The following is a 26,366-nucleotide window of genomic DNA, read 5'->3' on the forward strand; positions in this document are numbered from 1 at the left end:
CTTCGTCGCGTCGTTGCCAGTGTCACGTAAAGTTGGTACTTGGATTGTAGTAAGAAGGCTGAGTCGTAACCCAACTACTAATTTTCCTTTATAAAACTTTATTATAAATGTTAACACTTACAAAATAATACCGAACCGGAGAAAAGGGGTTGTATGAGTACAGCAGTACTAAAAGAAGTACAAGAACTGCCCGAGCTGGGCGAAGTCTCGGTTTATATACGTTTTGGTTTCAGGATGTTGAGGGGCTAGGTGTAGGTTATGATGTGGAAAAGTGTCCGAAGGTCGGAGGTCCATATCCTATCTCTGATGTGGACTAAGGTGCGTCACAGCCTTGGTGTATGCTATGATGATAAGGTGGTGATGTGTCCAAAAGTGTCCGAAGGTCGGCAGTCGATGTCTTATCACTGATGTAGGTTGAAATGTGATTGATGTCACACCAGCATCGGGCCCTCAGGTACCGTCTTCGGGTTCGGACACATCTCGCCCCCAGCTCCGCGATGTCGGGAGTCCACCAACACATGGCTCTGCTTCGCCCGGTGTCCAGCGTGGTTCGCGGCATGGACGTGTCACATATGGCCGTCATGACTCGGCGGAGGTTCTCAGCCTCCTCCTCCACGCTTGTTTCCGTCGGAGTCATCGAGGCCTCCCAGTTCCAGGCAGCCACTATTGCGGCCGCTCGATGCAGATCGTCGTCCCTTTCCTTGATTTTCCACCTTAGTGGGGTGCTATCCTAAACTGACGATGCTACAACATCTACTGTCTGATTTGCTTCGACCGAATTTCTACTCAGCTTGTCCACTACTTCGTTTCTTTCAACGTACTTGTAGTACTTAATTGCATAATTGAATTCCGAGAACCTGATAAATCATCTCTCAATATACAGATTAAAATCTAAATTTAATATCTACATTTAATCTAAATCTAAATTTAAAATCTAAAATTAATTGCTATAATAAATACCACGCTTAAATTTCTTTCTTTTTAACTTTTTCTGCATGAAGGGAACGTTCGAAAGATTAATATTTTATAATGCAACCTGTATTCGGTGTATGATCAAGTTCTTACAATATGTTTCTTGAGTAATAAATTTTGAATAAAAAGTTGGTAAGTACATATTCTTATGCTAATAAACATTTGTAATCTTCTAAATATGGATTACTCATAAAATAATTGTTGCATATTATTCGTTTTTAATGAATACAAGATTTGAAAAATTTTTCGATCACGTTAAATGATTTAAAACGTTTTGTGTGTCAAGTCTATTACATATTTATATACATATCATCTCATTGTAAAGATAATTTAATGTAGAATATTGTGTACTATTGTACTTCTCTAATTTATAGTATTATATTAGAGATACTATAACATTATTATTATTATTTCAAATGTAACTAACAATCCATTTTTCTAATGTAATCAAGGCGATAATGAAGTAAAATAAATTTTATAATAAGCATTAAAGAAGTGAGCGCGGTCCACATTATATCATGTTTTATTAATCGGAAAGATCTCACCAGTATGTTTAAAAAACATTCACACAGAAACAAGTAAAATTAAAGAAGTTATGACAGTATTATTAATTATTATGCCGTGAAATCTCGTTAAAAAATCACGTCGCGTGTCGCACCGTGTTCGACCCCTCGCAGAGAGACGCGGACGCGATAGAGCACGCCAACGAGAGTTGTAAATTCTCGTTACGATACGATGACGATGCCACGAATCCGCCGATCTTCTATTTCGATTAAGATAATAGGAGTGGTTGGAATGATTATAACACTGAGTTAAGTGGTTAAATATGCACTTTATTCCAACAACCTTTCCTCGAAGCATACAAGGTGAAGAGATGATTAACAATTTGAAATGTATGAAGTTATGTTTTGTTCGCGAAGGCGGTATTTATACTCAACTAACGATGGGTGCTGGTCGCCCACCAACGGTACTTGGCTTGTGGAGATGACCGTTGAACATAGGAGAAACTCGCTTTTCCCATTTTTTACCAGATGGAACAATAACTCTAAGGAACTTCTCGACTTGAAAAATGTTTTGTAGTAATTAAGGGTCTTGACGGTAAAGTAAAAAATGTTTAATTTCATGGCCGTTCTTTAGGATTATTGCTGTCCGACTAATTATATTTGTACAGTTGGTGGCCGTCTTGCTTGATGGATGGATTCTGGTTTATGTAGAGGGTAACGGGACGTAACATAACTTATGCTTGACTGGCTCCGACCAACATAACAGAGGTATAGGAGTAACGTATACTTAGATATAGGCAGAGTAGACAATGCGAAGAGCACCCCACACTAAGTATCCTACAATCAAATTGTTAACAATAAACCCTTTTCATCCGAAATTTGAAATATAACATTGCTAATAAACAGTAAAATATCGACGTGACTTAATTTCATTGTTCCTCAGATTCTTAATTAAAAGATGATTAGCAAACCTCGGCAGTTGCTACACGCTTTTTTTCATAAAAATATTATTATTCCAACATACACTTTATACATTCCTAAATGCATCTCAAAATACGTAGTAAGTTCACAATATTAGAAATAATGAAGCGGGTCAAAGGAAGTATTGCAAAACCTTTTGTTTTAAACCGATAATGATATGAACATCGATTTCTCTTAAATAAAAAGAAATTATAATCTTGATATATGTTCATCTTTGTTGATATGTTATTGGTAGCGGAATTAGCTCCTCTTTTTCAACCATGATTATTACAATAAAGGCTTCTCCATATTATTAGAAGATGATATTTATTGTGCTGAATTATTTACTGACAATAAGATGCGCAAAGAGGTGAAGATGGAGAAAGCATTGGACAGGTACTGAAATAATACGAATTTAGTATTTGTTATCTTTGAGTAATTCATTCAGTATAATTATTGACATTCGAATTTTAACTTGCTTTACCGAACAATAATAACGCAAAGAAAGTTCTGGCACTAGATAAGTGATGGAAATAATCACTGGTTTTTTATATACCAATACGTTTAGTAGATCCTTTTGCATTTCTAAAGTCTGTTCATACCAAGCTATGTCGTACACACTCTGTGATACGTTTGCGCTCTAAATATCATGGAAGATTGACTGAGTTTAGGAAAATATAACCCATAGAATACATACAGTCAGTTACGGAAGTTTACATATACCTCGAATTTTGTACATCTGACTTACTAAAAAAGTTGAAAATGTACTTTGTCACAAAATTATTTGTATTTAGCTATTAATACAATCTATTATTAACGTATTTTTAAAAAGAATTTTAAAGGCCAAAACATTTAACTCATAAAAATCTTGCGTTAAATCTACATCAGAAATTATAAAACTTTTAACTTTTTCAATGTCAAAGAAGGCAGTGGTACATTATGGATGTTTATGTCAGGGATCTATTGGACCTACAAGATATTAGTATAATATTAAGCCTATTTTTATTATTACATGTAAATATAACAGATGTATGTAATTCTGCAACGTTGTATTTTATAGGATTTTTATTTCTTTTTTCTTATTAAAGATGAAACCAAATAAAGTGTGTTACAGTTTTACAATATGTTTTAATCTGTTAAAAAATTCATACAGAACGTTTTTAGTATAATATTTCATATTTAAGGTGTGTATGTAAACTTTTGTGATTGACTGTATAAATGATATTATAAAACATGATTTACCATATCCTTCATGTGATCGGCTGGCCACGCGTACATATAAACTTCCGTGAGTACAGTGAGACATGCGGCCATGAATTGCATTTTTACAATTAATGGTGGGTTCTGCTTGTAAATTGCATTATAATATAGCTACGTTGTATGTTTAATATCGTAAGTATGACTTACCATGAATACTATAATACAAGACAAAGTTATAGTAAATGTTGTTACTATTGTAGTATAAAGTATTAGGAAACGAAAAGAATTGATCACTTCGTTTGCATATCTATAATAAAAATCCATTTACGATAAATGAAAATGTACTGTTTAGCCTATATGTCGTGGAAAATATAACACTTACCTTCTTAAAAGTAATTGTTTCTTTACGCAAGTGATCACCATATCAATATTTGAACTTTTTTTGAATTCCACAGCCAAACATTCGAATCTTGCAGCCGTAAACCAAAGTAAAAGCGCACCAGATATGCATAGACATATATTTGCAGCGCATTGACAGCAAACAAGAGATTGATGCAAATATATTATAGCATTTACAGGCGTATAATTAACGTTAAATGGATATTCTGCATCTAATGGAAAAGAAGTTGACAAGATTACTGGTCCTAGCAAAAAGGTAGTCACAGTCACGTATGCGAATAACATGCAACTTCCGTAAAGGATGCTACATTTTGCAATATACTTGCAGAAAATTTCTCTTTCGTATTGTTGCGCCTCTTTGACATAGGTCACCATTTCTCCGATTACACGCTGTAACCCATAGTGAAAATATATACTCGTGTAGTGACGAACATACAGGGTCTGTACAAGATAGGACATAACAAGGATCGGTCCGATAAAAGGAATAACATATAAAAGCGGATACAACATAATTCCTTATGAAAATATAAGAAAAAGATATAGAATAAAATTTTTGTAACGTTACGTTCCTTCGACTGGCGTATAACGCGTGTCGTGTTTTTATAAATGAAATAAATAAAATTTATAAATGAAAAAGATTCTATTTTATTAAGTACAAAATCGTTGAAAATGTTATCCTTGTTGTCGGATACATAGCTGTGCCTGTCTAATTGTCGCAGCATGAACCTTAGACAACGTATTTCATTTACAATTCCTCAAATGCGTGATTAATTACTCATACTAACTGATTCCGACTTCCGATATCTGCACTATGCACTTTTTCTGTAATGTGTCTTTACAAATAAAAGTCTTAGACGTATTAGAAGGCGTATTAGATGTGGAAACTTTGAAGGCCAGACGATTGTTCCTTCATCGCCTATTCAACAACGATAATTATCGTTCAGAAGTCTTCTTAGTACATTGCACTATCACGCACTATCAGCACTATCATGGTGGAAGATCAGTCGTTATCGAATACGATAAGGCACATCGTCTAACAATGTTGACAAGTCCTCACGAAGAAAATTTCAGTAAATCTATTCCGTTAGAGAATATAGCAAAATGTACGGTCCGATTATGCGATTACCGACTATTCCAATCCAAATGTTAACACTCAACTTTCCTGGAAATGAGTTTCTCGTGTTTCATAAGAAATTGTGAAGGACTATAGATTTGTATTATGGACCTTAAAAGCACCATCTCTATAGAATTGTGGACATATGCATATGTCATTTGTCCATAAAATGTACGACATAAATTGTGGATTACTATTATGTTGTTCAAATAAACCAATGCGAAAATTCCATTCGTGGTACGTCATCACTCGTGCATGCACAATGCATACACTCGTGTTGCATGATACAGGTACATTCTATTATCATGTAATATGCAACGGATGGTCTTTTCAATGACGTCATAATTATGACACAATGAAGTTACACTAATTGCAGAACTGTTGTCAATATTTTCCAAAACATTGTCTTCGATAAGTGTTCGTCGACAGACACGACCGCAATTTCGACGCTAAGATACGAAAGATTCAAGTTCTAGACGACTTTGCCATATTCCTTGAATAGTTCCTATACCTGGAACACGCCGATTAGGATATCGCTCTCTGTAGTAGTGAACAGTACGAGTTAGAACAGTTACAAGTTCTTAAAGAACAGATCACGTTGACGCAATTTATCTAGTCTTGTAACTCATCATCGTGTATTTGAACGAAAACTGATCGGCATAGGTTACGAATTATATGTCACTCGACGGATCGTAATTTTGCCATAACAGCGTGGAAACGCCGCGAACTTCTAAACTTGATTTTCTTGAAAACTAAATTGAGAATAAAACAAATTTATTCTATGTTTTTTTCTGACATGTCATAAGCTTCTACATGTCATTCTGACGGATCCTGTATATTAACGAAACTATAGATTTAGAATTTTCAATCAGTATCTTTCAATTAACTTAAATATTAATAATACAACAGCAAATAACTTTAATGTCATTTTTTAGGGACACAAACTTACGAATAATTACTTATTTACTTTTGAAAATCTTCTAAAATGGTCTTAAGGCCAGGAAGAACAAGTCTATATGGAAAAATTTAATAGAATCTAAGCGATGAAGAACACAGTAATCCTCAAATGAAGGATATTGTGGTAAATTTTTAAATGGCAATAACCAATAAACGAATCCTCAAATGCAATTTTTGGATTGTTCATTTTATGTTACACTAGCTACTCGCCCGCACAGTATTTATTTTTATGGTAATATATGTCTATTACCTTCTGTTTGAACAGCATTTAGAAATTGAATTTCGGAATACATATTTATCTATCTCTGATGAGGAGTTCATATGTTGAATTTTACGCCCTAACTTTAGAAATTCATGGGATATGGGTATGCTTTAAAAAAACCTACCCCGTTTTACCTTTTTAGGACAAATATTTCCAAAAGTCCTGTCTCATTTTATGTCTACGTTATAGAAGAAGTATGCTCTTCAAATCTCGCTTTTTTAGTTACAACGATTTGGACTGGACTTTCATGAGTGAATCAGAAACTTTTGTATTTTATATATATGTTCGGTTCAGATTATGATTAAGATTAGAGGCGTGAAACGAATCTTCATTTGGATTACACATTGTCGTTATGCAACAGAGAAGACATTGACTAGTGTAAAAACGATTATTACAGAATTTGACAAGTAACCGTGGTAGTTAGATACTCGAGAAGCTAATGACAATGATCCCAAGTTCAATAACGAATCCGCGGTCAACGGGATGATAGATGTACGTGCGCACAAAATCTAAGTCGGACTCTTTGTTAAAACGTGGAACATCCACCGAGCGTAAGGACGCTAAGTAACTCGCTAATACGACCTCACGAGAGAATGACGAGAGAGACGTTAATACGAATTCTCCGTCTCCGATGATGCTGCAGAGGAAAACTATGATGGGGTGTGTCTAAGGACACGAGATTGTCACGTAAAATAACAAAATAAAAAAGGAATTTGAGGTAAAAAATAAAAAAAGAAAACTTTATTTTTTTTCTAACATCAATACACTTTACAATCTACTTCCGAACTCTAGGCGTGACTTTTTAAGACTGACTCTTATGATTTTACTTTCGATCGGATCCGATTACTTTCTTTTGTCATCCCTCAACATCCCCACCGTCCATGCATTTGCTAGGCGTCCGCTATCGTTGCTACGTGCTCTTTCTTCTAGAACCTTCGGTGGAAGGACCGTTGGGATGTTGATGGTTCATTAGGCACTTCAGCGATATACATTGTCGCCGAGTGCCGCCACATCTTTATCTCTATCGTCAGTCCGTCGGATTTGAAGTATGCCGGTCGTGACAAGATCATCGGGTTCGTCGAAGACAACCTTCGTTCAGAAGGTGGGGGAAATTGGCGTTGCTGCTAATTGGTGAATCTCCGTATCGGTGGTTAGAAAAAGATGCTAGTCGCCCTCGAGGGAAAGTTGCTAGTGGGAGACGCCATTCGTTGAAAAATAGGTCTCTCCTATCTATCCTAAATCTTAAGATTTATAACGGGCCCTCAGGCTAGCTGAACATGTACTGCGGAGACGCATCAACATCTGGCAATCATCTTACTCGAAGAATAGGGTCTGCGTGTGGCGAGTATCCAAAATTCCAAAGGCTCCGGTGGTCTTTTCATCTCCGACATATATATGTCGGAGATGAAAGGAAAGCCGAAGCCTTTCCTTGGAAATTTTGGGAACATCCTCTAGTACTTTAGCTTAGATTTTATCATAGCTGTAATTGTTCAAGACTTGTGATAGCGAGATTGGGTTCGAGATGACAATTGGCCGCCGAACGTAGACACGGTCACGGGATAGACGTTTTGCCTAACGGAGGTCTGGAGTGGTTGTATGGGTTTTCCAAGAAGTGTGGTTGTGGCGGCATGCGGCCTCAAGAGCGGGCCTAGCCACGTGTGAGGTTGCCTCAGAGGTGCCGATACAATGGGACATACATTGTATCAATAATCAAACTCCAGGCAGAAACTGCCTAGCAACGGCGTTTGGAACTTTCTCGATGCTTCTGTCACGTAAAATAACACAAGAGAAAAACTACAAAAAAAAAAGAAAATAGAAAAAAAACTTTATTTTTCTTCCAACACAATTCACAATTTTTCTTCCGAGCTCTAGGCGTAACCTTTTAACATTGATTCTTACAACTCGACTTCCGATCAGATTCGGTTATTTGTCTTTTGTCACCCTCAATATCCCCACTATCCTTGAGTTTGTTAGGCATCCGCGATCGCCGCCACGCACGCCTTCTCCTCGAATATTCGACGGAAGGATCGTTGGGATATTGATGGCTCATTAGGCACTTCGGCGATATACATTGTCACCGAGTGTCGCCACATCTTTATCTCCGATTTTAAAGTGAGCCGGTCGTGACAGCGGCCTGGTCTCTGATGTGGATTGACGTTACACTTCCAACGAGTGTGTATCAAACTTCAGGCAGAGGCTGCCTAGCAACGGGCGTTTGGAACCTTCTCAATGCTTCCAAACGAGTATAGAAAACAAAATGCAATCGTACAGCGAGGAAAAATCTCCACGAGGCGTGCATTTGTGCGATTGCCTTGGAGAGTGACACATCGAGCATTTTCGTCAATCGTATTTTACGCTTAGTAAAGAGCTATCTCGTTGACCGTGGATTCGTTTGAACCCAGGAACATTGTTAATAGTGTTGATTAAATTTATTATTCGTAAATCATGTTATTCATTAAACTTACTACTCGTTAAGCTTATTATTCATTAGACTTATTATCTGTTAAACTTAATTATTCGTACAATTTATTATTCACTAACTTCATTGTTCATCAAACTTATTATTCATTAGACTTATTATTTGTTAAGCTTTATGATAGTTTTGTATATACGTGTAAATATAATCTCGGCTTTGTGAAACGATGGCTAATCCACGCGAAGAGTTGTTACGCGCCCAAAATTCCGATCTTAACCCTACATATATATACGTAACGAGCGTAAGCATTTTGTCTACAAATTGTTGGAATAAAGAGTACATTATAACCTGTTACCTCAGCGTTATAATTAATTCAACTATCTCTATTATCCTAAACGAAATGGGGAATCGATCAGTTTCGTGGCGTCGATTGTGTATCGTAACGGGAATTTACGACTCCCGTTAACGCGCTTCTTGAGATCGCGTTTCTCCGTAAACGATCGAATAAACACAACCACTGCAAATAATTCTACGTGGAATTGAGCATCTCTGGCAGTGTTTACATCTCTTTTAGTCGCTAGTGGCAATCTCCCCTTGTAAGGTCCGTATTTCCAAAAATCATTTCTTATTCCATGTCTACGTCTTAAAAGACGTACACTCTCTAATTTTCACGGGTTTTACAGTAGTTTCAGCTGGGTATTGACGATCAGTCAATCAGTCGCTTTTGCATTATACTATATAGGGGAGAGTTATGTAGTAGCGACCATTCAAAATTCTTTTTGTTATCCCTTGGGCTAGAGTCGGTAAAAAGAAAAATTTCAAAAATGAGTTGTAATATAAATGAAATTTAATAAAAGGAGAGAAATTAATTTTGAGAAAATAACTTTTAATACTCAGAATATCAACGTAACGCTTAACGTATCAGAACAACGAAAACAGTGGAATAAACAATATGGTACCGAAATATGTCACACAAAATTGTTATATTTATTTATTTATTCAAACAAAATGCTAATATCTAGTGAAAACAGTCAGAACTACTTTTGGCGGTATTGCACGGCTTTTCCCTATATACATAACTGTATATATCCCCTGTGTAAATAACAGATATTTTTTACAGCCTCGCATATACAGTTAGTTTATAAACAGAAGATAAGCAGCCTGCGACCGTCAAAAAATACTGACGGAGAAGACAAAAATACACTGTAATGATTTTGACTATATAGAGAAACTATATAGAAAAAAATTGTCCAAGGTATTGAGCTTCATAACATACTCAAAAATCATCAAAATCGGAGAGGGCATAACGTTTCTATAGGTTTATCAAAAGTTAAACAAAAAATTATTTAATAATGTCGTGAATATTTAGAGAACATATTTTACATGTTCTTTATATTTTGCCGATAGCAATGGATGAATAAAAGTACAGCGCAATGGAGAAAACGGATATTGTTGCGTCGTGCAACACTCTACCTGGACCCGGCCATACACCGCGGGCTAGACAGACCCCGTCATAAATCCCAATAATTTGCTTGTTAAGGCCCTTCAGACCGAACAAATATCTTTTGCTAAAACACTTTCTAAGGACTATTGTCTACCATGGCTGGACAAGGGAAAGTTGGGTTTTCCCACGTACGATGCTTCCTAATAGCAACTTTTTATCAAGGGCAGCTAAGACCCTTCCTAGTCCACCAACATTCGTTTAACTAATTAACAACAAATCCGATGGTTCCGTGCGCTAGACACACCCATCCTTAGTTTTCCTCCGCTACAGCATCGTCACCGAACATCACTGATTCTTCAACCGTCAAATATATAACATCCTTCGACCGGGTCTACACCCGAAGATCAGTCACTCACTTATCTTATACATACGCACCAGCGTAACTATCTTCCTCACAAAGTTGTTGGAATAAACTGTCATTCATACCTTGTTACATCAGTGTCATATTCAATTAACCACCTCTATTATCCTAATCGAAATAGGGGATCGATCATTTCATGGCGTCCATTATCTAATCGTGACGGGAATTTACGACTCCCGTTGGCGTGCTTCTTCGCGATCGCGTCTCTCCGCGAGTGGTCGAAACAGATATTTTCTCCATTCTTCTCAAACGGCCGGGGATCTGTTCAATGTCTTGCGTGGTAGTATACGGGGTATGCGTGTGATGCAACAAAGATCAAATTTCAGAAAACCTGAGCGATAAGTACGACGTTCTTGGATCGCACAGGTATCTCCTAGAATGCGGTTATTGAGAATAGTGTGTTTGTTTCGTGTCGTGATAGATCGCATGATTTATCGGTTGCGCGTCATACAGCTGCGATCTAGGTTAAGGAAGTTTATTCATGCAAAGGCATATTTTTGTCGAGTTTTAATTATTAATGACTAAAAAAACAAAACCAGAACACAATTTTTTATCCTAGATTTTTATCTTATTTTGATTTCAACAATCGCCCTGTAAGTTTTGTTGCATCTGTAGCCGAACACCTTGTATGTATTACACTAACTGTATACTAACAGTGTTCGGCTATAGGTACTAAAAATTATAAGGGGTGATTTTTTAGGGTTGATTTGAAGGTGAAAAATTGCGCCTACGGCTGTTTTTTAGTTATTGACAACTTAAGATTGGCCGAAATAACCAATTACTCATTATATGATGTAGTAAGTATGGCAAGTAATTATAATTACTCATTGAAATCCATAACAGCATATCGAAAACTGTCTGATGGAATTTTTAACTAGAGAAGATAGTCTTTCCTCTAAGTTTTTATTTCATAGATACTTAATGAACAAGAGTACATATAAACAATGTTTACACAAAGTTTACATATGCACTACAACTTTCCTGTCGGTAAATGTTCACAGAAAAATCACATACGTATTAAATATTCTTGGGGTGCTATTGAATGTGGTTGTATGTTGTCTTGCATGAACCACGCACATTTTCCAACACAAATTATTGATCATTACATATTACGAAATTCACATACATACATATGAATTAAAATATGAAGTAAACAAAACCAAAAATGTTATTTAAACATATGTTCGAAGGATTAATTAAGGCATCGTTTTATGGACTAATGTGTAATAATATACATTAATGTACAATCACATGAAAAATTATATTTATCGCATTGAATAGCTCTTGCAAGTTTTCGTTTTTGTTGTCCAAATGATACTATCCTTGAAAGTCGTTCGCTTTTAGCGAAAGTCGCTTTTAAAGGAAACACCTCAGATATCGTGATTGTCCTTGGCTAATTTCGAGAAAATTATACAAAGAAAATGACAGCGTTGGCGAAAAGTATCGTAATTTTTTCTTCCTGAATGCATTCACCACTACTTATTATGTTTCTACGATTCATCACGATGTTTTACTAGTTTGTTATGTTTCATGGATTTCAGAAATTTGGTAAGAAGGTAAAACAATTCTGGAAGGAAGAATCATTTCAATAACCAAAGAGAAACGTTAGGAGAACTGTATAAATATAAAGTTGGAGTTAATTATATTTTTAATATAGTTTTAAGTCATTCTGTTGTAGATTTTTTGGGGCCTACCTATTTTTAGTATTTTGACCTTTTTTATTTCCGTTACTTTTCTATTCTTTGTTATTTTTTTAATGTCTTTTGCTTGATTCCAACGCGAGTGATTTGGCAGTGCAGAGTGTAGTGTGTACAGTGCGCGTTGTATATGTCGTACTTATTGTGTACAATGTTTACAAAGAAACAGAAGTTGTATTGAGCATTTACTGTTGTTTCGACCATTCGAGGGGAGACGCGATCGCGAGGAAGCACGTCAACGGGAGTCGTAAATTCTCGTTACGATTGGATAATCGACGCCACGAAGTGATCGATCCCCTGATTTCGTTTGCGATAATAGGGGTGGTTAAATTGATTTTACACTGACTTAACGAATACAATTAATGTTTATTCCAACAAATTCTTAACTAGAAATGTATAATTAATTCGATTGATAGCTAGAATAACAAGGTGTTGTACGCAACACACGCTTAGATGTTGAAGGTTCAAAAAACGTATAAAGACTGACTTTCTGTAACGATGATGCAGCGGAGGACACTTGCGATGGGTGGGTCTAATGATGCGAGAAAAGCTGATTTGTTAAGACCAAGTTCTTGTTGGGAGAGTGAGGGAAGGACTTCTCTGGTAATAGGTTAATTTTCTGGATTGGTGTGGAAGAATGGAGGAAGGGTGTTAACCGCCCCGAGAGAAAGTTGCTAGTGTAAAACATCGTACATGAGAAAAAAACTTCTCCTATCTTTCCGTAGATTGATATTTTCGTTACGATTTCTCTGTGAACGGTCTGGACACTCTAATTCTTCTGTGGTGCATGTATGAACATAGTATAAACATTATTAATATGTGCTTCATTTATTAATTATTTATTCCTCTATTCGGAAATTCGATAGAGTGGTTTCCGTTATGCCACTATGGATTTCTATGCATAAATATGTTTTATGTTTAATCTTCGATTGCCTTTATGAAACATCGCGCAGGCTGGTTTACATCACTGCATGATAGTCTTCTTCTCTACGACTTGTACTGAGCTGCTGCCCATGTATCGTTCAATTTGAGGATTGCTGTGCACCTTACTGTTCGAGTTAACCTATTTTCGTTTGTGTGCGGAGGTTTGCCAGCGCACAGAGACATTTCAGCCGATTTTGAATTGTTAATAATTGAAAAGCAATACCGAAAACGCAACTCTTTTATTCTTGATTTTTGTTTTATTTTAGCTTTTCGTCCCTCAAATATCTTTGTAACTGTAGTCGAACTGCCTGTATATACATTAGTATACAATATTAGATACTCATCTAACATTCAAGACTTTGAAATCTATCAGGGCTTTCGAAATTTATTGAAACTTTAAAGACTTAAACCTGGCAAAGTTACATATGTAGAATTATCCATTTAAGTCAGAACTTGTTACATGTACGCTTAGTACTAGAATCAAATGTCGCGAGCTACGAGCTATTGCTAGAAGTATAATTAGGCGAGAACACAGAGCAGTTTGGTTTCGCCGAAGAACTTCAAATTTTACGCCAAAATAAGGAGGAGACAAAAAGCTAAGAAAGCGATCCTCGCGGTTTCGCCCGACAATTTCATGTTACTGCACGCTACCGAAGCTTCGAAGCAAGCAAGCACACTCGATTCTGTTGCCACATGTAGCTCAATTTTATTTTTTAAGTAAATGATATTTTGGATTATGATTACCTAAAATGTAATTACAATGTAATTTGTTTTATTTAAAATCGCATTAAACTGCCAGAGTTCTTTGTTAATTACAATGAAATTGTTTATATTCATACAAATATCGAGGTCCTTCTTCTATAATATTTCGTTCGTACATCGTACATTGTACATAAAAATTTATTCACATTCATTTTCTACAAATTGATCACTGTTACCTAATTTTAGATCGCTTTGCCGTAAATAAGTCGAGTGTAAGGATGGGAAATAAAGAAAGCAATTAAGATACCCGACACTTCGCAGAATTCATATTTAGGAATACCAATGAAAAAAATAGAAATTAGTGTAACTTTCGCACGGCAGTGCTCAGAGTCTGTTCGGATTTTTTCTTTTTTTTTTTTTTTTTTATTTAAATTTTATAATTTGTCCGGTAGGACATTTGGTAAAATATTATATCGGTATCATAGTATAGCATGTGGGTGGCTACCCCCAGCGGGGTACCATCATCGTGTTTGTTAGGTTATGTCCTTTGTGAGATCTGTTGGGTGTTTCCTTTTTAATCTTCTTTCTATGCTTGACGTGTCGACCGTTTCCGCTGCCAGCCGGTTTGGGTGCGTTGCTATTCCTTCTCCGTACCTTCTTGCACTTCTGCTAATCTCCTCCTTGACCGTTGGTATTCCCAGGTCTTTCCGAATGTCCTCGTTTCTAACGTACCATGGCGCGTTTACTATTGCTCTGAGTATTTTAGATTGCGTTGCCTCTATTTTGGTTATATGGCTCATTACTGCTGTTTCCCCATAGTGCTATTCCGTACGTCCAGATTGGTTTTATGACCATTTTATATATTTTTAGTTTGTTTTCTATGCTTAGTTTGGATTTTCGACTTGTTAGCCAGTACATTTGTCTTCTTGCCATCTGTATTTTGTCTATTATTGATTTAATATGCTGTTTCCACGTGAGTCGTATATCTAAGTGGAGTCCTAGGTATTTGACTTGTCTTGCTTGTATTATGTGTGTGCCGTTTAGTGTAATGTTTGGTGGTATCTGTTTTCGCGGTGTAAATGTGATGTGTTTGCATTTATCGGGGTTTGCTTTAATTTGTTTAACTTGAAGCCACTTTTCTATTTTTGTGATATGTTCTTGTAGTAATGTAACTGCCGTTGCAGGGTTAGTGTGCCTGACTAGTACAACTGTATCATCCGCGAAAGTCAGTATTTTGCTATTGTTAGTTGTTGGTATGTTGGCCGTGTATAATGTGTATAAAATTGATCCTAGGAAGCTTCCTTGCGGAACTCCTGCCTTGATTTCTTTAACTTCAGAGTATGTGTCTTTGATTTTTACTATGAAGGTTCTGCTGCTTAAGTATGATTTGATTACTTGGTATATCTGCCCCGGGAACTGTTTCCTGATTGATTGAAGTAGGCTAGTGTGGTTTATTTTATCGAATGCTTTTTCGATGTCCATGAAGAGTGCCGTGCAGTATTGTTTTGTTTCCAGCGCCTGTAAGATTTCATTGGCGAGTCTGTGCGTTTGTTCTATTGTGGCGTGTTTGTTTCTCAATCCGAATTGGTGATCTGGTATTAGTTGATTCTTCTCTATTATGGGTTTTATTCGGTCGTAAATTATTTTCTCTATTATCTTAGAGAACATCGGAAGTAGTGAGATTGGTCGGTAGGATTTGGTTTCGTGTGAGTCCTTGCCTGGTTTGGGTATCATTATGATTTGTGCCAGTTTCTAAGTTTTTGGGAAGTATTGTATTCTTAGTCTTGCGTTAACTATTATTGTGATTTGTCTTATCGCTTTTGGCGGAACGTTTTTCAAGATTTTAACATTGATTAGGTCGATTCCTGGTGCATTATTATTTTTTGTTTTCTCGATTATGTTTCTAATTTCTTGTGCTGTTGCTTTGGGTATGGTGTAGTGATTGCCAGTTGGTGTACTAGTAGTTAGCGCATCCTCGTCCGTATGACTATTGTGGTTGCTGTTGTTGATGTTATGTGGGGTGAATGTGTTGCATAGGTGGTTGGAAAATTCTTCAGTTTACTCTTCGTTGCTTCTTGCCCATTTGTTATCTGCTCTTCTGATTGCTGGTACCATTTTTATTATCTTCTTTATTTTTTTTGGTGCTTTCCATGGGGAGTAGTTGTAGTTCTCGTGAGCAGATAGTGACTCGATGAACTTTGTGAACTCGTTGTTGTTGTGCTCTTTTATTTTGTTTTTTATTTCTTTTGCGAGTTTGTTTAGCTGTTCTTTGTTTTCTTTCGTTCTGTGTTTTTGCCATTTTGCTTTTGCTTTTCTTTTTTCTCTAATTTTTTCGAGGATGTCTAGTGGTACTGTTTTTGTTTGTCTGTTGGTTATTTCAGGTATAGTGGTTGCCTTTGCGGCTTCTTGGATAGTTTCTGTGAATGTTGTTATTGCTTGATCGATGTGTTCAGGTGTTTTCAATGGGATGATGCAGTTGATTTTGCTCTTTATTATTTCTTTGAATATTTGCCATTTGCTGGTTCTACTGCATAGCTTCTCTGTGTTGCTGTAAAGTATTGGTTTGTTTCTGTATGTAATTATTAAGGGCGTATGGTCGGAGGTAAGCTCGAGGCTGGGTGCTATGTTTAGTTTATTTGCGTTTAGTCCCTTTGTAACTGCAAAGTCTAGCAGGTCAGGTATTTTGCTCGGGTCTGTCGGCCAGTATGTCGGTCTTCCTGTGGATAATATATTGAGCTTATTATTTCTAATGTATTTTTCCAATGTTATGCCTCGAGGTATGGTGATTCTTGATCCCCATAATGTGTGCTTTGAGTTATAGTCTCCCGCTGCAATATACCCTATTTGTCACCTAAGTGTCGGAAGTAGTCTTCCCACATTTGCGTTGTGATTTTGTGTCGCGGCGGTACGTATACTGCTGACAACTGCAGTTGTTTGCTGTTAGTCTGTACGGTAACGGTGGTTACTTGTATATGTTCCTTACTGACCTGGCTGTGTAAGTGATGTTTAATTTCGTTTTTTATTACTACTGCCGTCCCTCCGTGTGCGCGGCCCTCCTTGGTGTTGTATATGGTGTAGTGCGGTATTTTTATGTAGCTTTTTATTGTGAGGTGTGTTTCTGAGACGTGTAGTATATCGATGTTATTGCTATACAGGAATGTTTTAGTTTCTAGGGCCCTTTGTTGTAGGCCGTTAGAGTTCCAGGCTGCTATTTTAAGCGTGTCTATTTTTATTTTTTGCTCATCATGTTAGTAAGTAATTGTAACATGACTGTTATCTGCTGTGTTTGCTGTCTGAGGAGTTCGTTTTGGTCGCTTATCATTTTTGTGAGTATTTCGGTATTTTTCATTGAGTGTTTTATTAACTCTTTGATTTCTGTAGCGTCGTTGCTGTGGTTGTTCTGTTCTTGATTATCTAAGGGTGACGACCGGTTGATTACTTGCGCGTAGCTTCGATTTCTAACGGTGTTGGTGTTAATGTGGTTATTGTTCGTTACATACTGTGTATTTGGTGTTGACTTAGACTCTGTGTTGTCCTGTTGCGTGTGGAAATTGTTGTATGTCCTGTTTCGAATTGGCGGGAAAAGTTTGCTTTGTAGTTGATTTCTGACTACGCAGCCTTTGTAGCTGGCTGGGTGATTTCCACCGCAATTGTGTCATTTTACGTCGTTTATTTTTCCCGTGTGTGGGCAGTTCACTGTTAGGTGCTTCCCTGCGCATTTGACGCACGCCGGGTTTCTGTTGCAGTAGTTTTTTGTGTGTCCGTATTGTTGACACCGCATGCATTGTAGTATGTCTCTTTTATGTCTGGGTGGTTCGACTGTGATTATTGTGTTTGAGATTTTTTTAATTTCAAATATTTCGTCGTTGTTGCTTTTCGGTTCTAGCTCTATTAGGAATAGCGGTAGTGGTTGCTTAGTGTCAAATCTGGTTATATTGTTGATCGTTCTTACCTGGTGTCCGATCTTGGCCAATTCCTTGCATATTTTGTTTGTATTTATTTTTGGGTGTAGACCTCTGATTACTGCTTCGTAGCTCTTGTCGGATTTGGGTTGGTAAGTGTGATACCCAGCGTTTTTTTCCTTTAGCGCTTTAGTTACTTTTCTGTAGGTTTCTGTTAATTAGTTTGTACTTTTACCTGTTCCAGTTTGAGCTGTTTGATAGTGTAGTTTTCTTTTCCTGCCGTGCTGTTTAGCAGATCAATGAGGGAGTCTGTTATTTTTGCGTCTATGTAGATTGGCGGTGGCTTAGGAGTGTGTGTTCTTGGTTTTTCTGTAGGGTCTGTGTCCATCTCTTCTGTCAGTGAGCTGAAGGAGCTTTGTGTAGGAATTTCTTGTAGCCATTGTTGTCTTTCTGTTTCTGTGGTCCTCCTATCGTTTGTGTTTGAGTTTATTTTTCCTTTTTTGCTGGGAGTTACAGTCTTCCAGCTTTCGTTATGTTGTGGTAGATCCTTGTTGGTATTGCTCTTTACGTCGTCTTTTTGTATTATTTCCATTTCTGTTTCTTTTGTATTTGAGCAGTCCTGTACTTCACTTGTTGTTTTAATTGGGCTCTGTTGGTCTACTGCCCTGTTTATAGTGTATGTTTCTCCTTTGTTTAGTATTATTATTGATGGTATTTTTTCCATCCTTGATTGGTTCTGTTGCTCTACTTTTGTCGCACAATGTCGGAGGCACTATATTTTCCATCCGCCTAGCTCGACTGCTCGGGCAGAACTGTGTTCGGACTTGTCGGCAAATGATAGAACTCATCAGTTCATCAACATCAGTATTCAATGTAATCTCAAAATATTGTGTCCGAACGAACATAAATGTCGTCTCCCGTGCTGTTGATCGAACCGTCCGTCTTTCGAGGGTGTGCCATGTTCAATATCATCTAGATTGTAAGAATTTCAACAATTTAACTAAAACAATCTTATAACAATAAAATAAACAATGTAAAAACTTTATTCTCTTTATTTTGGCGATTTATGGATAATTGCGTCACCGCCAGGCAAGTTACATCGGCAACTGCTTCGAGTGATCAGTTTCACTTCTAACATAAACAACCATTGTAGTGCGAGAGTTGTGTATTTTTACTTTTTAAAATTGATTTGTCTAAATATGAATTCTGTGAAGTGCCTTATCGTACCTTAATTAGTTTCCTCGTTCCTTATTCTTTCATTCCATGTATTCACAGCAGAACGATCCAAAATCAGGTAGTTTTTTTTATTATTTAATTTGTACTTTACAATTTGTCCAGCTGGACATTTGGTAAATAAATCAGGTAGTAACAGCGAATTTCTACAAAAAAATCACGCCGGCGCATTCCACCGGTGGCTCACACCTGAATGTTCCATCAGACGCTGCATACCACGAAAAATATAGTTTATTCAGTAACTAGACAAAATTTCCATACAGTTGAAAATTTAAATAATGGAAATTTAACGCATATTAATTGAAGAAAAAACACGGCGTTTTATTTTGCGAGTCTTACCTTAACAAAATAAGTACAATGTTTATATAATAATGAATAAACAATAGTAGCGCCGCCAGAGGAAATAAAGCATAAATATGAGCGCCGCTCCACGACGAGAAACATAAATAGCAGTGCCGGCGTGAATATGTTAATACGTTGAAAATGGAAATTACCGAACGAGATAGGAAAAGGGCCTTAATGTTTGTAGGAGTGCGAATAATTTCATTGTACTTTGTTAATAACTCCGGCAGTTGAATGCAATTTTTAATAACAAATTTTAAAAATGATTGGAATTAAAAAGAAAAAATCGACCTATATGTGAGAATAGAATCAGGTGCGCTTCCTTACTTCGATTCTCGGGAGCGCACAAAATTCGTCGGATAAACACGAGGACCTCGCTTTCTCAGTGATCGTTTTTTCCTTATTGTGGTATCAAATTTGAAGTTTTTCGGCGTCAATCAAGCCGTTGTGTGATCCCACCTAATTATATTTCGAACAATAGTTTATAAATGAAGAGCGACATTTGATTGTAATACCAAGAGTATATATTACACTGTTGCCGTTCTTAATGGTTGCTCGAGCGCAGATTCCGAGTTGAGTGGATAACCTTGTATACTTTATAGTATATAAAAGTATTGATTATTGTTTATAGTTATATTATAATAGTTGGATTGTTTAAAATTAATAGTTAGATTATTGTTTAGCACCGCTTATTGTTTATAGTTTTACATTTTATGAAGAGCTTCGAAATTTCCAAAATTTATGAAATTTTGGAAACTCAAGGCTTATGAAAGCTCAAGATTTACACTTATCAGATATCAAAGTGTTTTAAACTGATGTCGAATCATATTCGAAGTGATTCGAATTTTTCGCTTTGCGTTCGGAGCGTTTCGAAGGATTTTAGGGTGCATCAGTATCTATAATATAGGAGTAAAAGTTATATGAATAATACTTTTGAAATATAAAAACTGTGACAAATCAGACTATAATGATGTAGAATAAAATGTAATAAAGATTAAGTTATAATTGTTAATATCTTAAGAAAAATAATGAAAATACGTATATTCGTAACCTACAGAATACATCAGAAAGGAGTGAGCGTTTTAAATCTGAATATCTTTTTAACAGGTTTCCAGTGCTATTGCTTTGAGAGATTATTTGCTGTTACGAAGGAAATCTTTTGGTGATAATTTAAAAATTAAAAAGTTGTTTTATAAAAACATTGTTGTTCGTCGAATAACAATGCATACAAAAGTCAATATTGGAAAAACAATGCAAATAGTCAAAGAAGATCTAATACATTAATTTCCTTCTAATAATTGAATAATTAAATTTATTCTATTTATAACTTTTTTGTGTGAAGTAGGTAAAAAGTTATTTCACTTTTTATGGTCACGTTTTATGTATGTGTATAATATTTATGTACTATCTATGTTATATAAAACATTTTGAAATTTCATTAGCACTACCATCCAGTACTATTAGCTTCTACTATCATGATTATATAGATAAAATTTGAAACTAATCTGGAAATAGATATAGATATTACAACGTATTTATCATAAATGTATATTAAGCAATAAATTAATATACAGCATGAATATTCATTATAACAGTATAGTTAGTATTCAATATAATCCTATTGAATAGTGAACTTTATTAATGTAACGGTTAAATGCGTTTAAGATCTTTGTGAAATAACCGCGCTAAATATCTTGTAATTGTAATATTATTGTTTTAAGTTTGTTTCGAACTGTACCAATATAATCACAATACACAAAATGTTTTGTATAACAGACATAATATATTCATAAAAATTTTGTACAAATGTGTAAATACGCTTGTGAGCAACTGTATCTGCGTTGTTGTATTCTTTTACATTGAATATTAAGAGAAAATGAATAAGAACTTACTTGAAAAGAGTCGTGCTTGATGAAACATATGAAAGTGTGAACAGCAATTTGACTCACACTCGTTACCGCGGAGAAAGATTTAGAGACAATGACCATATCGTCCAAATGTAAATAAATCGAATACATCAAAGGTAGAAGCATCATAATGGCACTAATAACGGTAGCTACCTGTAGAATTTTGAAACCAAAGACTTTATTCCTGCTGCTACCGACAGGAAGTGGCCAAGAGAAACACAAGGCTACGCTAAGCCAAGTAATGTAGATGACTTTCTCTGGTGTCATTCCTTTGCTTTATGAATTGAATAAAATACATGGAATCTAACTGATAGAACGATATACAGTAGATTCTTGGAAGTCAATTACACTGCTTTAAAAGCATCTATATAATCACAGAGGTTAGCTGCATACAATTGTTTTGTATCCACGAGAAGTTTAATAAATTATACTTAGCCAGCGTAGTACTTCGTGCCGATGTGTCGGTTAATAACTTCCCTCGATGTAATTATTGCGTTGTTAGCTGACTTGCAGATAGCAATTATTGGTTGCATTATATATTGACCTGACATATAGTATTGGACGGATGCAAAGGGAAGTTATCACGCAATAGAACTATAGTCGATCCAACGAAACGATGCAGTAAATATAAATAAGTGCACGTGGTTGACGCATGAGTAGAATACTATCGGTTCACAGGTTCCAGACCCTTGTGTATTAGAAAATAAGAAGGTACTTTTGTTGAAGCTATTTATGTTTTTTTCATACGTGCTTTACTTGATGATTTTGTAATATTTTTCCCTTCAGAATCAGAATTATTCGCAAATATTTTTATGTGAGTTAATTACCTACTAGAAAGAACTATAGAACGAAGGTACCAGTTCGTCCCTGAATATCGACAAGTGAAAATCGATTGGTAGCCACACGTGAACGTTTTGTTATTTGCTACTTCGTCTTGTTAGATGGACAATAGTCAGTAGAACCCGCCGTAGGATTTGATTATAAACGTAATAACTTCAAAAAGGAATGTTGCAATGTTACGTATGTACATTAGGTTACCTATTCAGTTACATAAGAAAAATGTGTCAGTTTAAATGCGTCAAATTTTTATAAATGCAACAAAATTTCTTTTATGGCAGGTCTCATTGATGTCATTTAAGTACGTGAAGAGATATGAGGCGGCCTTTTCCTATGTCGTCATTTAAAGAAAGCTTGTTGCAGACGAAATTGAGATATATATACTCGATCAGAAGTAAGTACAGTGATACAACAAATCAATAAATAAAATTTATTGATTTCTCGAGTCATGGTTGATATGATAAGGTCACATATTATGTAACGACGAATCACTTTTTCTGTTTTCCTCTAAATATGTTTGGTCGGTTTACTATAAATTAAATGAAATATAAAACACCTATTTAAAGTCCTTTCAAAAGTGCGCGATATAATATTTTATGTGTAATAATGTGCATTTGCTTTACACATTATGAACTACATACATTGTATCGAACAAATTAGTGTCATCATTTAAATATTAGTACATCGAACCCACAAATGATTAAATTTTCCAAAAAGGGTATTGCAATCGTATTCATACAGATCATTGAAATCATCACGTGCAAATCGTGTTGGAAATACATCTATAATGAGAAAAAATCTATCCAAAAGACTAAAATGTTAATATATTATATTTGGAAATTTTTATTTACAGCATATGTTGAAGAATTAGTCAACAACTTTAAAACAAGCACTAAAACATTGCAACACTATAGTCACCACAAGTGAGATTAAATTATGTATTATCGCTTTACTTAACTTCAACATTTTTGATTACCTCAAATTAAAAAAAGAAAAACGATCCATGAAAGTTAAATAGTTTTATGGAGGTCGCTGTACGGTAATGATTTCACGCTGTTGAAAAGAATTAATGAGATAAACAGATCGCAAATCAAGGTTCGTTCTTTAAAATAATCGCCATGTTTTATTTATCTTGTCATTGAGATAACACTGACATTTTCTTTTATAATATTTTATTAAAACAGTCAGTTAAAATTATATTGGATTTTGACAGCGTTAGAGAGTTTACTAAGTCGATTTTACATAACAGTCCGTGTATACGCAAAAAATGAGGAACTAATTGTGTTTTAGGTCACATATGAGAACCCTTTTATACTGTGGCCTTTCCACAGGGTAAGGATGCACTTAAGGGAAGAATTTCTAACACTAGATTGTAAGATGGGTTACACGCATTAATATTGATGAAAACGAAGATTGTATCGGCAAGGTATATAAAAATTTTGGAAGTGAACTGAGAACATCCGGTCTTCACCTACACCCTTTACATTCCTTGAAGAGCATATAAGAAACAGAAACATCTTTATTCTAAACATTTATCTAAGCAATAAAGTGGCATATCTGCGATTGCTCGTGATAGACATCTCCTCCTCGGTAATCTTGAAGGATGAATTTTTCCATATACATAAAATAAATTCTTAATCTATCCTTATCGTAGAATTTTGGGATTTTATTTTAACTGAACACTGAATGTGTAACTTTGTAACCTCAGGTCGCATTCATTAAGAACTCGTATAGTAAGATATATTTAAGTTCTCTTTCGATCAAACCGTTAACCTTATAGAATTTGCGAGTAGGCATGAATCCTATTCGACATTACTTTGAAACTGCTCTTAGTCATTGCATTTCCAGTGTGTAAAAGACTGTGCATTTCATTTATACAAATACGTAACAACGCTTAAGAAAATAGCATATTAAATAGCATATTAAGTATATTGCAACCTTTTCCGAGGCGATGAAAAAATAAAAATTTTCTTCTGTTAAAAGGTCTAATTCTTTTAATTCTTCTATTAGTGCTTAAGTATTAATAATGTACAGATTCGTGCAGTTACGTATGTGACACGTCAATTTTGTGGCTAACTCCTGATACAGTCGTTGCAATTACGGGTGTGATGCAATTGTAAGTAAAAATAGAGTGTGATAACTTTAAAGTTTCATATTTTTCCTTACAACCCATTGATAGCCAGGTTTACTTTACTGATATCAAATCATAAGCGGCGTTATTTTTCATGTCAGTGTCGAATTTTAAATTTTGCTTTGCCTTCAAAAAGATTGCAATATATCCAATATGCTATTTAATTTTTTTACTAATTTAATATTTATATGTATTTATTATTTACATAATATTTACAAATAGTTATAGAGTGTCGTGTGTTTTAGGTACCTTAAGCGACAAGTACTCCAAAAGTCATATGAATGTTGATACTTACAGTAGTATTGTTTATATGATGAGAGTAAAATTATATTGTAGAAAGTGTATGAAATCTAAAGAATGTTTTCGTTTCATTTTTGTAATTGTACAGGTGTAACAATTTATCACTACCGGAGTTACATGAGATTTTTTACTCTGCTTTTGTATTTGTTAGAAAATCGTTTGATTTCGTCAAGGATATAGAGGATGTGTAGTGCTTTGCGATTATCGTCATTTCTAACTGTTGAGAATTGTGGATCTTTGAGGCCGAAATAATGTTATAGGAACGCTAAATTTATACTGAGGATTAATATTAAAACAATGATATATTTAATTCATGGACGATTCCTTATATATTCATCGATACACACTTGCACGCGTCTCAGCACTTTCTTCTATATCCGACTGTAAACCCACTCTTCGACGACTCTTAACCGACTCTTCGACGGATCTTAACCGACTGAAGAGTTTACATTCATTTGTTTTCGAGACGCTTCGGACACACATACTTTCACACACTGATATTCACATACAAGTATCTCTACTACGTATTTAACCTAGTCCAGCACAGAAAATTATACATATCTCAACACTAACGTAGCCAGATATGTTTATGATTGCACGGAGGATGCATGCATGACACGCAAGCATACACGAAAGGAGTTCCAGCACATCTTTTAACTGAGAAAACGTGAGCCTCTAGGGCTAACCTGACAAATTGTAGACATACCATTATGTGGCGCCAATCAAATGAAATTTCAAATCAGTCAACTGACTCGAGCGAAGGTTCAGTCACGAATTAGTGACTATACGGCAGAACTAACATTTCTGGTTATCGACAAAGTCTTACGGTCGGTTTCATCACAAGATATCGAGTTTCCTCTGCGACAGCGTCGTCACCGAACTTCACTGATTTTTCATCCTTAGATCAGTCACTACCTCTTGACTGGTTCTCCGTTTATTGACCAGACATTAATTTAATTTGTTGCTACAAAGTTGTTCAACCACCTCTATTATCCTAACCGAAATAGGGGATCGATCGACTCGTGACGTCGATTATCAAATCGTAACGAGAATTTACGACTCTCGTTGGCTCGCTTCTTCGCGATTGCGTCTCCCCGCGAAACGGTCGAACAATGAAATTGTGTTGTGAGAGTAAATAACACTCAGTAACGTATTCGTTGTATTTTATTTTATATTCTGTAAGTTGGTTGGTTTTGATCTCTTTAGTCTTCTAATTGTCGGTATATATGTATATGCCTTAAATTGTTAGTCAATTCGTTCGAACCATTCTTTTTCATGCTTTTATGCTTTACCGCAAATCTTTCTATTTGTTCCTTTTATTTGTTCGTGTCGTACGAAAGATTGAGCGGAGCCTGTGAGCAGTTTCTTCGCGAAAACTGTGGATGTGGAACCACACACTCCTGCCATTTCTTCAAAGTCCTCGATTCACCGATTTATACTCATCAGATCATCCCCGCTGAATTTCTCTAGCGAGTCCTCTACGTCTCTGAGCGTTAATACCGTGCACCTAGGCTCGTCTTGCCTCGCTCGTCTTATCACTGGAGGAGTTATCCCAACTCCGCCGTCTTGATGATTGAGATCGCGATTTTCTGGACCGCTGACGTCTAAACGGTCCCCGACAACGCCAATCTCATCGTCGTCGTCTTCTTCTAAATCGTCGTCGTTGTCATCCTCTGGATCATCTTCTCGCACACCGTGTTCCCGCTCTACGCGTAACGCAGCAAGCAATCGTGCCACCAGCTC

General features: G+C 35.9%; 1 protein-coding gene across 1 annotated transcript; it reads right to left on the bottom strand.

The window, feature by feature from the left end:
* Positions 1-2,738: 2,738 nt before the first annotated feature.
* Positions 2,739-21,665, bottom strand: LOC117240113 (odorant receptor 22c-like). Its single transcript, XM_033505988.1, has 6 exons — positions 21,341-21,665; positions 4,018-4,424; positions 3,843-3,942; positions 3,678-3,779; positions 2,920-3,075; positions 2,739-2,834 (listed from the first exon to the last, which is right to left on the bottom strand). The coding sequence occupies exons 1-6, from the start codon at positions 21,620-21,622 to the stop codon at positions 2,763-2,765; spliced, it is 1,119 nt and encodes a 372-aa protein (XP_033361879.1). The 5' UTR covers positions 21,623-21,665; the 3' UTR covers positions 2,739-2,762.
* Between the last annotated feature and the right edge of the window lie 4,701 nt (positions 21,666-26,366).

The sequence above is a fragment of the Bombus vosnesenskii genome, unplaced genomic scaffold (genome assembly GCF_011952255.1).
Source record: "Bombus vosnesenskii isolate JDL3184/JDL3185 unplaced genomic scaffold, Bvos_JDL3184-5_v1.1 scf7180000014564, whole genome shotgun sequence".
Taxonomy (NCBI): domain Eukaryota; kingdom Metazoa; phylum Arthropoda; class Insecta; order Hymenoptera; family Apidae; genus Bombus; species Bombus vosnesenskii.